General features: G+C 41.0%; 1 protein-coding gene and 1 long non-coding RNA gene across 3 annotated transcripts in view; one reads left to right on the plus strand and one right to left on the minus strand.

Moving 5' to 3' along the window:
* The window catches only part of ADAMTS5 (ADAM metallopeptidase with thrombospondin type 1 motif 5), a 51,481-nt gene that overhangs the window by 10,167 nt on the left and 25,470 nt on the right, over nt 1-15,844 (plus strand). For both annotated transcript variants that reach the window (XM_040484116.1, XM_040484117.1), the window contains one exon: nt 3,737-3,869. In XM_040484116.1, coding sequence (XP_040340050.1) covers nt 3,737-3,869 — 133 coding nt within the window. The remainder of the gene's footprint in view (nt 1-3,736; nt 3,870-15,844) is intronic.
* LOC121036042 (uncharacterized) lies at nt 3,806-15,839 on the minus strand. Its single transcript, XR_005793197.1, has 3 exons — nt 15,234-15,839; nt 9,749-9,949; nt 3,806-3,918 (listed from the first exon to the last, which is right to left on the minus strand). It is a non-coding gene; the product is annotated as an uncharacterized LOC121036042 (long non-coding RNA).

Consider the following 15,844-nt stretch of genomic DNA (forward strand, 5'->3'; position numbering starts at 1 on the left):
AGATCAGATCTTATTTATTTATCACAGGGTCAGCACTGAGCACAGCGTCAGCAGATTGGGGGCACATCGTAATTGTTTTAGGAATCAATGCATCTGGATCCGTGGTCTCGGTATATTTGTATCACCTAGTTGTATCCAGAAGCATGGACAGAGATAGTATACCATGGGTCACCATAATGGTCGGACTAACAGACCCGATGAACCCAGTTTCTCTTGAGATCTAAATCAAGACCTCTGCTATTGGGGATTGCTGTACAGGTGGCCAGAAAGGCAAATGACACCTCAAGAATTGGATGCACAGATAAATCTGCATTATGGTGTATATGTTTGAATAGTACTTAAGACTAAAATATGTACCATGCAAGATGAATTCTTCTATCTTAATCCCTTTTCATAGGAATTGGGAAGTCAGACAGGCATCTGAGGCTTATTAATTCCTCTTCTGTGCCCTTCTCTTGAGCTCCATGCTTGCCCTTATGAGATGGTAATATTTATATAAACAGAAGTTGCTGCTATTTAACTCAGGACTCCATTGGACGACGAACTCTCCCTTAACTGGGGCTGCCATTGCTGCAGGTGTGATGATGGCCGCTCTTCTTACCTTGTGTTGCTTTTTGGCTCCTTCCCACAGCGCATTTATGCTGCATGAGAGGCCAGTCTCCCAGTCAAGGCCAGAAATCCCATGGCTCCTGCCATTCATTCCTCTTTGCACATTCTCATGTCTTCTTGGTTAATTTCCCCCCACCCCCAGTACTGACCACTGGGATTTGCTAAGGGGTCATTGGGACCAGTGGGTCAAGTGGGATTTGTACTGTCTTCTGGGCATCTGCTTCTCCAGGTAGCATACATTTTTGGCTCCCTCCCCCCAACTCCATCCCCAAGAATAGGTCTGGGGTGCTACTAGTCGTTCTAAATTTCATGATGAATCACAGATGCTGACACATTCATAATCCCTTAAACGGCCACATCTGGTGAGTGGTCACAATGTCAATGACTTCCTTGTCAAGTCTTCATCGATCTTGTTGACCATCTAAGCTCTATTTTTGAGTTAGATCCAATGTCCCAGTCATATCTCCTGGCCTACACCACAAGCCACCTGTTAAGTCTCTGCATGCTTTTCCAACTTTTACATTTTACTAATCTTCCTTTGCAGTGCTATCTACACCATGGTGATAGGATCTGGATCCTGCATGAAAAGGGCCATCATAACATAACATCCAGAAGACAGATAGGTGGAGGGATGGATGGATGGATAATAGAGATAGATAGACAGATAGATGCTATTGCCCCCTTGTCTCCTTACTCCTAATCCGAAATCACATTTAAAAAAAATCCTACTAACTTCAAATAAAGTGTGCACCTGTAAATGTCATAAGTCTCTACCACAAATTGGTATAGGTGTGATGTGCTGTATTCTCAGTAATTTGATGCACAAGTTGAGTTTTTACGCATTGGCATGAACATCGGATCACAACGAAATACAGACTTCTCGTTCGAAATCTTGGGGATGAAACTGTATCTGGGTTGCCAAGGTTTGCAATGCGTGAATGAAGTGGAGAGGTTGCCAGTTTACATAATTATAGTTACGAAATTACGTACAGTATGGCCATGTCATCAAGGGGTTTAATCAGTTGTGCTTACAAAAAAAAAAACACAAAAAAAGAACAACTGCTTCTGTTCACAATTTTGGCACATGCACACATTTCTGTGGCAAAGGGCCAACTGCATTTAATGCAATTCACGGATAACAAGGAGAGTTGATAGCCTCTAATGAGCAATTGACACAAGCACACAGAGATATTAAGAATCCAGTTTAAACTTTGTTCAAAGCAGGAGGGCCATTTCCATTTGCTGTGACTCTTCATCTGAGCTGCTGAACGACATACGGAGTAAGAAGGGGTAACAATTCCTGCATTTCGTTATTTGAAGATAACGACCCCCAAATTGTGACGATACACATCACTCTGGGTTTAAAAAAAAATGTGTGCAGGGAAAGCCTGTCGTGTCTAGCAATGACAAGTGAGTCTTTGGTCTTAACGCGACTGAGATGATTGGAGAAAAACTGGATTGAAAATGTATTGTGCTATATTATTATCTCGAAGACTGATTATTATGCAAAAGCGTGTTCCAGTTTCAATTTTAAAAGCTACTAATTTGTTCTCAACAGCTGTAATTTGAGATCCCACGGGATGACATGTGAGGATACACAGGAAACTTGGGGAGGCTATTGCTGGTTTGGGGACTTGATTCACCAAGGCTACTTGGCCAAGATTTCCACTGTCTGAAGCTATAATAACATGGAGGCAACAATGTAATGCATCACAGCTGGGATCTCATAATCTATGGAACACAATAAGGACCTGAAAGTGTAGAGAGAAGATCGTAGGGTATATATTTTAAATATTCTTTACCTTGGTTAGATTTGTATGCAGCAAAATAGGGAAGAGTTAGATGACTATGTTGACATGGAGTGGGTAATGTTGGTTATGTAGTAAAAACATCGTGCACTGACTTCCTGGAACCTGCTGAGAGCTTTCTAGCATACCGTGTATGCTAGAAAGGTGTGCAAGGTCTACGTTGCATCTGACTCTATGTCCCAGTTCACCTCAATTAAGCAAATGAACCAGACATTGTCGTAGTTGGGGATGCAAAGATAATAGCTATGATGGAAACAATATTTATTATCTCAACCGGTAAATAGTCATCTTTTATAATGGTATTTAAAAAACACCTTTTTCTTCTGGAATTCATTTATGGCTCACTAGGATACTATCTTGCATTTGGGGATGTGGACATACACAATGTTCATTAATTTTCATTGAAAACGGTGGTCAAACACAAGAAGTTCTGATGTCTCTTAATACTCAAATAGCATTTAAGGGAAAGCTTATTACAGATCGATCATGTATAAAATCCTGGCTTATATTTTCTCTTTATGCTTCATAACTTAAAATTGTCTCGTGATGTCTTTTTCAGCTAACTCGATCATATTTAATGATCATTTTAATGGGGTATGGTCATGTTTTTCTTTGAGAAGCTTTTCAAAGCTATACAACTTCTCATCAGAAAAATGCTCCCACTCACTTCTATAAACACAATATATTGCATATATTTTCTGCAGATTGATCAGGTTGAGAAATGCTGCATCAGATGCTATGAGTAAGAATGCACGCATTTTTGAAGACGTAACCAATGAAATTACAGCTGCATTTGGAAATGAAGAGCCAATCTTTCAAGGGATTATGCTTTTGGATTACAATTTAGTTTCCTATTTGAGTTACTGATACACTTGTATTTTGCCACAAACACGTGGTTGCAGTTTGCCCCTGTGATGCAAAATAAATTATTAGGCCGGGCTTCTGATAAGCTTAGCATGACTTTCGGTCAGAATTTTAGGGCTTTGGTAAGCATGACTGTATGTGAAAGTGATCCTGCCCGTTAAGTGCCTGTGTATATGCTGTACCTCTTTGTGAGAGCCGAGGTTGCTATTGTAACGGACAAGCTACAATCCCAGGACTTCTTTTTAAATGCAGTTGAGTCCCATCCCCTCTGGGGCCAGGAGATGTTTAGAAGAGTCCATGCCACTAATCTGTCTTTGGAGCATTTCCAGAGCTGAACAGGTGATCCCATAAACCTATCCCCCCCTCTTGCTGTTTGGAGTGAGCAAGTGACTCGACAAGGTGGCTCCTTCTGGATGTAAATTGATTTTAATGATTTCTTTCTTTCTCCCCGGCAGGATTTATGTGGGCATCATTCATGTGACACCCTGGGAATGGCAGACGTTGGGACCATATGTTCCCCGGAGCGCAGCTGTGCTGTGATTGAAGATGATGGCCTCCATGCGGCTTTCACCGTGGCTCACGAAATTGGTATGCAGCGCCTTTTCTCTTCCCTCGCCAAATCAAACACTTGTAACAGCTGCAACGGGAACCAAAATACTTGGCAATTAATTCCAGATCTCTCCAGGTTCAGATGTACTGCTGGGGATTAAATGTGTTTATATTTGCACTTGTAGGGTTAACTGGTTAGGGAGAAGGAAGGCACAGTCGGGCACACAGGAGATGTTGCCTGTGGACACTGTCATTTAAACGTCTAAGAGAAATTTGCGACAGCTACTGTCCTGTGACGTGTATCCATCAATGACTCTGAGATGGCATTTGTCACAGTTGACTATGAAATGCAGCGAGGTGCCTCTTGAAAGTTACCCAAGAGTCTCCTGACTCCTCCGGGGCTAATCAGTTTTGCACAGAGATTTGTCATGTTTATTCCACTGTGAGCGATAATAGCTCCTGTCAAAGGTGAATAATAGCTTATAACAAACAGTCCTATCTCGTCTTCAATAACAAAGACAAACTGAGACCAACAGTCCGCAGGGTTTGTCTTCAAATGTCACCCGATTTGCGTGTCATAAGAGACACGTCTAAATCTTAAGATTGGGAATTTAGGATGGAGTTAATTGTTGAAAAATATCCCAGCAGTTAGGAAATGTGTTTCCTGGGCAGTGACCTAGGTTCCTAGGTATATGAGTACTTTAGTATTTAGAATTAGATATTAGAATCAGACACATATGGGCTCAATTCTTCCTAAAGTACTTTCTGCTGTGTCACATTGGTCTTACTATTTAAATTCTCAAAGCTTGTTTTCATATCTGAAGTATAGGAATAATGGTGCCGATTTCATGGAGTTATTTTGGGGTCCAAATTGGGTAGGTTACAGACACCAGCTGTTATTTATAACCACGTATGCTTCTGTTTTGCTTCTTAGGCAGCAAATTCATTTAACGTTAGATGTATAGCTCACCTTTTAGCATCATCTTCTTGGGAGCAGAGTATGCTTTGATACTTTATTGCTCTATTTCTCTTAAACAGATTGAGGTTTTTAACCTAAAACTGTAATTCTTAAACAAATTAAAGCTGCTTTTTCACATTCCTAGTAGGCAGAGAACATTTCACAGAGGGCAGGTTTCTGGCTGCTGTGTTTTCCTTGGAGAGTCAAATAACTTCAAATCAGAGATGTAATTGTGTAAGTCAGCACAATGCAACAGTGAAGTGGAAATCAGTGGTTAAATTTCAATTCTTAAGTATTAATCACGACTCTAATTTTCTCCACTGACATTCTTCTTACTATCTAAGGAAAAAAAACAGCACACGGACATAAAAGCCTTAACATAAATAACCACCTTACATCATCACTGATAATAATTTAATTTACACATTAATTGGGCATCTGTAGCCTCCAGACGGAGTCTCATCTCTGCCTCTGTGGTCTCTGATTTGTCTCACGCAAGCGATTCAGACACTGAGTCTCCATTTCTTGTCTGTAACGTGGGCTAATGATGAGATGTGTGCTACTTTAAAAGACCTGGCAATGGGGCGCCTGGGTGGCTCAGTCGGTTGAGTGTCCGACTTCGGCTCAGGTCATGATCTTGCGGTCTGTGAGTTCGAGCCCCGCTTAGGCTCTGTGCTGACAGCTCAGAGCCTGGAGCCTGCTTCTGATTCTCTGCTCCCCCTCTCTCTCCGCCCCACCCCTGCTGTACTCTGTCTCTCTCTGTCTTTCAAAAATGAATAAACATTAAAAAAAAAAAAAAAAAAAAAGACCTGGCAAGTCTGAAAAGGTTTTTAAAACACATATGCTATTTGAGCTCTCGGAGCTGGGAATATGTCTTTACCTCTCTCTCATTTATACCTATTAAGCTGATAATGATACAGCCTAATATAGATCCTTAATCAGTATTTATTACCTATAGACGGATGTGCACGAGTGAGTAAGTGGGAAAAACACAAGAGCTGCCCAAGGCAACATTCTGAACGTGCAGCAGAAGCTAAGAAGAATTAGCCCAAATGCACCAGAGGATTATCATTAAGCAGAGATGATTTTGAAAGTACACCAGTAGTTAATCACCATTATTCAGAGCGATGGAAGTTCCGAAAGAAAGGTTCTGTATCTGTGGGTAGGCAGAGGCTGCTTCATCTCAGACTCTGTGAGTAAGTGACACTGTTGGATTGTGACATCAGCCATCCGTAAGATTATGAGCCCTACATCCTGATCTTCTAAAGAAGAGATTACAAAGTTCTTGAAGGAAGGGCTGTTTCTCCATTTAATCCTGCAATGGTCTGTTATGCATTACTAGCATTTGGGAGGTTTCTCTGCAAGAGTATCGCTGTGGCAGTAAATTAAGTCTCTTTGGGGATGCATTAGACTCTCAAGACAACTGGGCTGGCATGAAGAACCTTCCGGCATCACCTTTCCCAGCCTTCCTGAATTCCTAAACCAAGGGTAGACGTGGGCAGGCCCAGCAGCCTGAGAAGTAGGAAGACAGGTGCTGATGAGAACAAATGTTTTATTAAAGCTGTATATGTACAATAAGGACTTTTCTTAATGGTACAGTATTGGGCAGTTTTACAAGGGAACAATGATGGAGAAGTATAGGCTTCTATGCGAAAAACTCAAGCCCAAATCTTTGATTATATGACCACGCCCTCTGTTCCCTTTAATTTCTTGGTTGGGTCATCTCTATTTCCTTCTTTAGAATTCTCTATAATCCATTCTTCAGTCAAACACTGCCCACTTAATCTATCTTTCTGCATTACATATAGCTTAATCTGAGAAATTTAAGATCTGGGGATAAGGGGATATGGACTTAATTTTCCTTTCGCAAAGGGATCTGGCTTGCATTCTCTTTATTTTCTAATTGCTTTATTATTCTTTAATTTCACCTCTTGCCTAGATATTGTGAACATATGTTATAAAGTACGAGCCTTAAAGAAATTAGAGAGAATAACCCCACAAAATATTTCCTTATCATCTGTCTGTTATTACAGTCTTGCCTCTGCAGCCAGTGTGATCTTTGGTAATGCCACTCGCTGAGCTGTTTCCGGCACTTTATTTTTAGATTGTTGCATGAAACCATGGGTCTGAGCTAACCATGCTCTGGATTCTAATTCCACTTCATTCTTCTCGTGTGATTTCTTCCCTTCCTTTTATTAGACATTTACCACTTTCCAGATTGGGAGGTTATATATATAGGCTGTGGACAGTGGTAAAGTGACCTCAGTTTTTGCTAGAGTGCTTTGAAATCTGCTTGAGAACATTCCAAAATGTGCAATTTGCTTCATGCACACAGACTGTGGGGGTATGTTACTGTGCTCAAAGCATAAGCCGTGAAGAAAATTTCTAGGCTGTTCCCATAATTTTTCTACTTTATTTCTTCTATAAGCAGTAAAAGGATATACAGTGAGACCTTGAAGTGCAAGTAACTTGGTCTGTGAGTGTTTCACAAGATGAGCAAATAGGTCTAATAAATTTTAACTTGCTAACCGAGTGATGTCTTGCAATACGAGTAGTACATGAGGCTGAACATCGCATGATCACAACCGAGCCAGTGGTTCTCGAAATTCGCTTTGATACACGAGTGCTTTGGATTACAAACGTGTTTTCCCAGAACGAATTATGTTCGCAGACCAAGGTTTTACTGTATTTGATTAAGGATAATGCTTTCGGGGTGCCTGTGGCTCCGTCAGATCTTGATTTCGATTCAGGGTGGGATTTCGCATCCTGTGAGTTCGAGCCCCAGGTCGGGCTCCACGCTGACAGTGCAGAGCCTGCTTGGGATTCTCTCTCTCCATTCTCTCTGCCCCTCCCCCACTCACTCTCTCTGTCTTGAAATGAATACACTTAATTTTTTTTTTTTTAATTAAGGAAGGAAAAGAATAATGCTTCCATTAACGGACTTAAAGTTTCTCACGCTATGCCCTACCACTGCGTATTTCTGTACCTAGTGGTTTAAAATACAGAGTCATATTTGAATCACAATTTTCTTTGGTCTTTTATCCCCTCTATCTAAAATGTTTCCGAACTTGAAAATTAACGTGAAGTACTTGAACTAGCCTGAAGGACCCATCTTACAGCTTCTCTGTCCATCAGGCTAAAATCAGAGTGGCTTCAATGAACAATTCTGAAAAGTGACTCTTTCCCTGGACCAGATATTAATGTGAACCCTTCTCTTTTCCTGCTAATCATTTCCATAAAAAGAGCTAGATTTTGGAGATATATCGTCTACTGATGCCAGTGGAGGCTTCTGGAAAATAGATTTTGATAAATACAGACCCTACACAGGCAATAATAATTTGTCTTCCTCCTTGCTATGTTTTGTGTATGTAAACATCGACTAAATTGTTCGGACATTTTAAGAAGTTGCTTTAAACTCTCGGGAACACAGTCCTCATCCGTGTGCCTTGAGTGGAGGCAAGAATGTGGTTATGGCCATTTTATAACCCAAGTGTGAACTGTGGAAAGTTTGCAAATGAATGTAAGTTTACATTTTGAGTTTATATTTTTAACTTGTCAAACTTTTATTATTGGCTTGTAATAATAAAGATTTCACCTGCTGCACACATGGTTCTCCAAAATAATAATTTTATTGATGTTGGGCCAGCTCCCCATATGCGAGGGAGAACAATCTGATTTTATTTAGGCTAATGAAATCCATCATTTGCGAACTTGCTGAAGCTTTGCTTTATCGTAGTTAATTATAAAATTTGCTAAGGGAATCTCTCCACCATGAAAGACTCCAAAATGCTTCCTGCGCTAAAGTCAGGCAACTTAAAAAGTCAAAGCCAAGTATTCAGCTGGAGGCTTAGGAAGTAAGTGGTGGAGACACGGCAGCCCGGCTGCCCCTGTTTTGCTGTGGTTAGAGGGAGTTCTTTGGTTGCGCTGATGTGTGTGACTGTGCTCCCAGAGATGATTAGATTAAACAAGGCCATGTTTTGAAAAGCTGCAGAGGCCCTCGAAACACCATAGACTGAAGCCAACACACAGAATCAGATGTCAGGACCAACTGTGAATGTGGAGTGAAAGGAAGCTAGGATTAAACTTGGATTTAAACCCGAACGTGTAGCTTTAATCAACGTGAGCTAAACGTATTATTATTATTATTATTATTATTATTATTATTATTATTTTCTATCTAGTCTGGAGCCATACCACACTGTCCTTCTTGGCCCCCAGATGAAAGGTGGAAATGGGTCTCGACTCTACGTCCCGCAGCAATGGGAGATTTAGGGTTTTTTGTGTGCCGGTTCTGTGTTTTCTATATCATATCCCAATTCCCATTTCTCTTGTGGAAGCCTCTAGATTGTCTGCCACATGTGTAGAAATCCAAGTTGAAGGTCACATAAAGAGTAAAGACATCACAAACTTGATGCATGATTTTTTCCCCCTCTAATGGTTAGCAAACGTCTCCTTCTGTCCTCAATTGTCTGTTAATATCAAAATTTATCAAAACTACTTACGATTAGAGTACTCAAGAGCATAACAAAGCGAGGATATCAGTGAGAACAATAAAGTCAGCTCACAATCCCTGGGCCTTTGATACTTGTCAAGCGTATTGTCTAAGCACCTTGCATCTTTTATATTATTTAATCCTCACAAAATGCCATGGGGTAAGCACTATCAATGAGTCACCCAAGAAAGGAAAAAACACAGATACTAAGCATCTTTAAGAAGTTTCTAAACGTGCCTGAGGTCAACAGCTAGTATACTGCTAGGGTAAGACGTGAACCCAATTCACTTGGCTCTAAAACCCAAGATTTTGATGCTATCCTATAATGGTTCCTTAGTGTTGATCTTCCAGGAGATAATCCTGAATTTGGTTACAAAGGATTCCATATCCTTTGTATCCACAGCTAGCTAGAAGGCCCCCAAATTAAGTTTTCTTCCTTCCGAATTCTATAACTGATGCAGCACTTACCATTCATGCTTAACGTTTTGAAATGGGAGTTTAGGGGTTTTATCACTTCTGCATAAGGCTTTGCATTTGAATAGACATGTAGGATCCACTTCCTGGAGCTCCTGGTTCTCTTCTTCAAGGATTCTGGATTTGGATCCCACATGAGCTGTTGGCTCACTTTTCAACCCCTGGCAAGATCTTCTTACACCTCAATAATCCCAGCTGGAAAATTAGGTAAAATAAAAACATGACCTCATTAAGAAACAGATGCTTCATCCGAGCTGTTCTTTCTTAAGTAAACACATTACAGAGCTTTTTGTGACTTTTTGTAGGATGTGGTGCTCTGTCCCCTTGTCCGTTGGTCAGCTTAGGGTCAAGATACAAGAGTTTGAAATGCTGTCTAATTTTCAGACCGAAGTTTAGAAGAACAACCCAATTTCCTTCCTGAGGTTAATATTATAAGTTAGCCCTAGTTGTAGAGTAACGCCTGAGCTGAATAAGACGCTGGACCAACATTTCCCTTTGTAGTAACGTGTCTTCACCCAGTGTATATACATTTTCTCAGATTTACTAACATCAGAGTCATTTGTGAATTTAAGGAGGCAAGATACTCTTTAAGTCTATACTGTGAATATCAAAGATGAAATTTATTTAATGGGATCTCACTCATTTTGCCTTTAAAAAGACAATTACCATACTAGAGAAATTACTGGGTGACTAATTGTTTGCTATTTCTGAGATTAACAGTATAATTCAAACTCCTACCCTACAGACTTTGCTTTGACATAATTCACCATGAAATTTATTTCCTTGTGTAACCCAAATAAGCTCTTTCCAGATCTTACTTTGTGTGATGGGCACTCATGAGCAAGATTGTTGTATTTGTGATATGATCGAATGTCTATTGAGAATAGATAAGTATTCTCTCCAAAAGCATTTGCAATTTACATCTTGACTTTTAATAATGATCTCAAAGAACAAGAGGCAGTTCTGAAGTCTGTAGCACTTGGGAAAATATTGGATTACCCAGGTGCATTATTCTCCCAAGTTTCCTTCTGACTTCTGTAATACCTTTCATGTTCTTAGTTCATATATAAATACAAATGTCATTAACAAGTGCACTCACTACACAAGTGTGTTTGTTCCTTTCATTGCCTCCAGATTTGAGGTGAAAGGTTTCCAGCTACATTAATCAAGAATTAAAGATTGACTGCATGGGGTGCCTGGGTGGCTCAGTCGGTTGAGCTTCCGACTTTGGCTCAGGTCATGATCTCATAACTTGTGAGTTCGAGCCCCGCGTCAGGCTCTGTGCTGACAGCTCAGAGCCTGGAGCCTGCCTCGGATTCCATGTCTCCCTCTCTCTGCCTCTCCCCCACTAGTGCTCTGTCTCTGTCTCAAAAATAAATAAACGTTAAAAAAGTTTAATAATAAAAAAAGAATTAAAGATCGACTGCAAAAGATAGCCTTGTAAACAAGATGACTTAACGTAGTTAAAGCAAACTGCTCTTCAATCTTTTGCACGTCTACTAATTACAAATACTAATACTTCCAATTTTAATATTCATGCGAACACTAATTCTTACAAATGCAAATACTAATTCCTCCTGAAAGCGAGACTTTGGGACCTCTACTTGAAACCCTGACAGTGAGTTATCGCCTTCTGTCTACTTTCTATGTTGTCTCTTCTCGGTAGGGGTTTGACTCTAGGAGCTTGGTTGAGCTTCCTCAGATCTCTTCTTTTACCTTCAAAACTGCCTTGACTCCTCCTCACTCTTCTTTTCTTTTCTTGCTTTCTTTTTTTTTTTAAAGTTTATTTGCTTTGAGAGGGAGAAAGAGAGAGAGAAAGGGGGAAGGGCAGAGGGGGAGGGAGAGAAAGAATCCCAAGCAGGCTCCTCACTGTCAAGGTAGGGCACCACATAGAGCTCGATCTGAGGAACCCTGAGATCGTGACCTGAGCCGAGGCCAAGAGTCAGATGCTTGACCGACTGAGTCTCCCACGTGCCCTCCACTCTTCTTTTCCACGGGGACTTTGGAAAGAAATACCTGGCTTTCCGAGGGTGAGAATTGCCTTTCTCTGTGGGTTCCTTGGTTCTATCACTCGGGCTCCTCCAAGGACTTCACCCCTCAACTAACTCTGCTCTGTATTGCTCTAAAGACTCCTCGTAAAATGCATTTTGATAAACCAACACCCTAAGTTTAGGGGTTGTAAACATTTTCTCCACCAAGGCTTCATATGCTTCATTTGCCATCTTAATCTCTGGGACACATTTGTGCAAATCCCAGCTGTGCTAATCCTGCTGAAGGCTGCTTCTCAGGGAAATGCTTTGTCTCTGCTCACATCTGCAATTCTCAACATCCCCGTGGGTGACTGATGAACGAATTCTCACTGGAAAAGGCAGATGTCCTAGGAGATCAGGGACATCGTGATCCATTCTAATTAAACCTTTCACAACACCGACTCGAAATGCATTATTGTCCGCTACGACATTATATCTTAAGTTTCCTGGATTCTGGATTTTTCTATGTTAATAAGCGTTTAGTGCCATAGTGTGTGTGGTCTCTAATGTGAGTGTCCTTTTAAAATATCCTGCGCTTTTTTATGTATCTTGGCATTTCAGGGCTCAGAGATATTGGCAAACCTCAGGCTGACATTAATGTCTTAGCATAACGATTGGGGACTCACATTTGAAAATACCACAACTTTTGCTACTCACGGCCTTTAGTATGGCTGTCACGTCTTTCCTGAAGAGCATCCAAACATTCCTCACATTGATCTTCCATTTTAATTCCTGTCCAGCTCCTGAAGGGAAGTCACATGGGTCTCTCTCACTGTGCCCTGCTTCCAGCTACTGGAACTGACTGCCTGTTTCTGTGGGCGCTTAAATGTTGTTCGCGTTGGCCATGACTCCTATTGTCCTTTAGAGAGCATGCTTCTCCCAACCAGCCGACAGACTTTCTTCATGGAGAACAGAATATTCCTCCAAAGATTCTGTCTCTCCCTTGACCCCTAGCTGTCCATTCCCGATTCACTTTTGCAGATCTTAGAAAATTCACATCATCTTTTAGCTCTTACTGAAGTGGAACTAGGTTTTGTTCCTGTTCAGAATGGCAATCTTTTCTGGTCGCCATATAAAAATTCCTTATACGTATCTTCGGCAGCAACTAAGCTACACTGATAAATTAGGAAATTGATGGAGCATAAGATTCACAATATCCTGCGAAGTGGCACGCCAAAAGATTCATAAAACTGTAACAAAATATTTTTTTTGTTTTTTTAACGTTTATTCATTTTTGAGAGACAGAGACAGAGCATGAGCGGGGAAGGGGCAGAGAGAGAGGGACACATAGAATCCAAAGCAGGCTCCAGGCTCCAAGCTATCAGCACAGACCCCAATGTGGGGCTCAAACTCACAAACCATGAGATCATGACCTCAGCTGAAGTTGGATGCTCAACCGACGGAGCTACCCAGGCGCCCCACAAAATATTTTTAAATAAACTGTTTGGCTTGTATAATTGAAATCTTTAAAAAATTATATGTGTCGCTGTTCTATATGAAAGAAAAAATTGAGGTACTCTTCAGGGCTTCTCAAAGGTACTTTGGTATTTGCCACATGGTCTATATTCTATTCTTTTTTTTCTTCCTTTTTTTAAGTTTTTATTTATTTACTGTGAGAGAGAGAGAGAGAGAGTCCCATCCAGGCTCCGCACTATCCGCTCGGAGCCCGATGCAGGGCTCGAACTCACAAACTGTGAGGTCATAACCTGAGCCAAAATCTAAAGTTGGATGCTGACCCCACGGAGCCACCCGGGCGCCCCAGCCTGTATTGTAATTCAGAAGTCTGAAATTTACCCTCCAAAATCACCTGATGCTGTAATAAAAATTCATATGGAAAGTGTTATTTGTTTCGACACATTTGGAGGAAAAGACTATTGTTTTGTTAAATAGATCCGAATATCTTATGAAATAGAATGCAAAATCACATATTTTTCTCAAATATAAAACCTGGATTGAAATAAATGTTAAGTGGCAGAGGTCACCCTAGGCCACTTTCCCTCTCTCTCTTCTATGCCAGGGGGGGAAAAAAAAACCCAAGTGTGAAATTTCCACACAAATCTCACAGCATTAGCTGATAATGATTCTACGACGGAAATGTTCAAGAAGCACAGAGTGCCTTCTCCACAAGTGTTCTTTGCACTAAGTAACTTTAAGCCATTTTGGACAGGACATGGTGAAAGGTCCTGTTTTTTTCAGAGCTGTGGGTTGCATGAAGAAAACTCCCATGTACCATCCAAAAATTGGACAACCCCTGTCCCCCCCCCCCCCGTCTCCTTTTGCGTGTTATTTGGGACATACTTAACAGACTCTGATGCACATTCGTGCTACTGAGGAAATAAAACGTGAGAGCAGGAGGGTTTCCCACAGAAAACTTGCTAGGCTGGCAAATGCTATTGAAGTAAATAACTGTATAAATACCATAAAAATGTGGAGCTTTGGAAGGTCACTGAGCCTTGGCCACTTAATTTCAGCCACAACAGCAAGCAGCTGCTTGGTGGACAGTTTTGTTATGAGGTGTTGGTGATTTAACAAGTTGGCCAAAAGTAGCTGGAATGTGGAATGAAAGATTTCATCTCTGTTGGGTTTTACTGTTGTGCACTGAACTTTTTTGGGTTTTTTTTTTGTTGTTGTTTTTTGGCAGAATGACCAAAGTCCCTGCCTTTGGCATCCAGGAACCCAATGCAGTCATAATTTTTCTATAGTATTTTATACACCCTTTTTTTGATCCTTTGTGTATGATTCTATAAAACTTTACCAAAAAAAAAAAAAAAGCTATTAGGATCTACTTGTCTACTTTTTCAGAGTCTCTACAAAATACTGTCCTGGAATTAAAAAAAAAATTTTTAGGGGCGCCTGGGTGGCTCAGTCACTTGGGCGTCCGACTTCGGCTCAGGTCACGATCTCGTGGTCCGTGAGTTCGAGCCCTGTGTCGGGCTCTGTGCTGATGACTCAGAGCCTGGAGGCTGCTTCGGATTCTGTGTCTCCCTCTATCTCTGCTCCTCCCCTGTTCATGCTCTGTCTCTCTCTGTCTCAAAAATAAATAAAAAACATTAAAAAATTAAAAAAAAATTTTAGATATCCTGGAGAATGTCATTTTATCCTTAGACTATGTGAAAATCTTATATAACAATAAAAAAAAAAAAGACTAGATTATAAGAATGTGGTTGGGACACCGAGCTTGATAGACTGAAAATGGCAGCCTGGGATTGCAGGGAGCATGCATAGTGAGCTGGAGCACGAACACCCACGGGGCTGAGTGGTTTGGGACAATCACCGACGTTTCTAGTAGCTGTTCTCTCTTTAAGCTCTAACACGCCACAACGGGCATCTTGGTGTCCTAGACGTTTCTTCAATGGGTATATTTTTCAAAATCTGTCATTTATTTGGGGGATGAGCAAACATGCAGAACTCTCTAAACAAAGGAAACGAAAGGGTGACAGCAAGCTTACCTTTGTTGGGAACCAGAACGTTACTAATTTCACTCCTCTTTCTTCCCCCCCGCCCTTGTCGTCTCTTGGATAGCTACCTGGTAACTTGGCCAAGAAAATAGAAGTCACTGACATTCAACAACCGTCTATTAAGTGTTTGCAACTTGCAGAACATTGAGTTAAACACAGAGGTTTCAACAGTGGATGGAGGAGATGTTCTCTGATCTCATGGGGCTCCTGGTTGATCAGAGAAGGCGGAAAATTAGACAAGTAATCAAAATAGCATGTAGTCAGGGCTCTGACATAATCCCACAGTTGCCTTGCGAATTCTAGATTCTAAATAAGGCCTGTTTCTACATGTCGCTGAGCATGTGTGATCCAGATGGATTATGGGACCGTCTATTCCTTTGTGTAATTTTTCAGTTTTCCTCTAAATGTTCACCAAAAGTGACTGCTCTGACTATACACAGCTTTAATTTCCCTGGGGGTCCAGTCTGTGCATGAGAAAGCAGTTAAAATGAACTCATGTACAGTTGGGGGCAGGGGAGGGAGACCAAGTGCTAGTATAATTGTCACGGAAAAGTAGAAATGCAAAATCGCTCATTATCTGCGCTCCCGCTCTTCTCTCCCTT

This window comes from Herpailurus yagouaroundi, unplaced genomic scaffold (genome assembly GCF_014898765.1).
Source record: "Herpailurus yagouaroundi ecotype Mexico unplaced genomic scaffold, PumYag 162, whole genome shotgun sequence".
NCBI classification, from domain to species: Eukaryota; Metazoa; Chordata; class Mammalia; order Carnivora; family Felidae; genus Herpailurus; species Herpailurus yagouaroundi.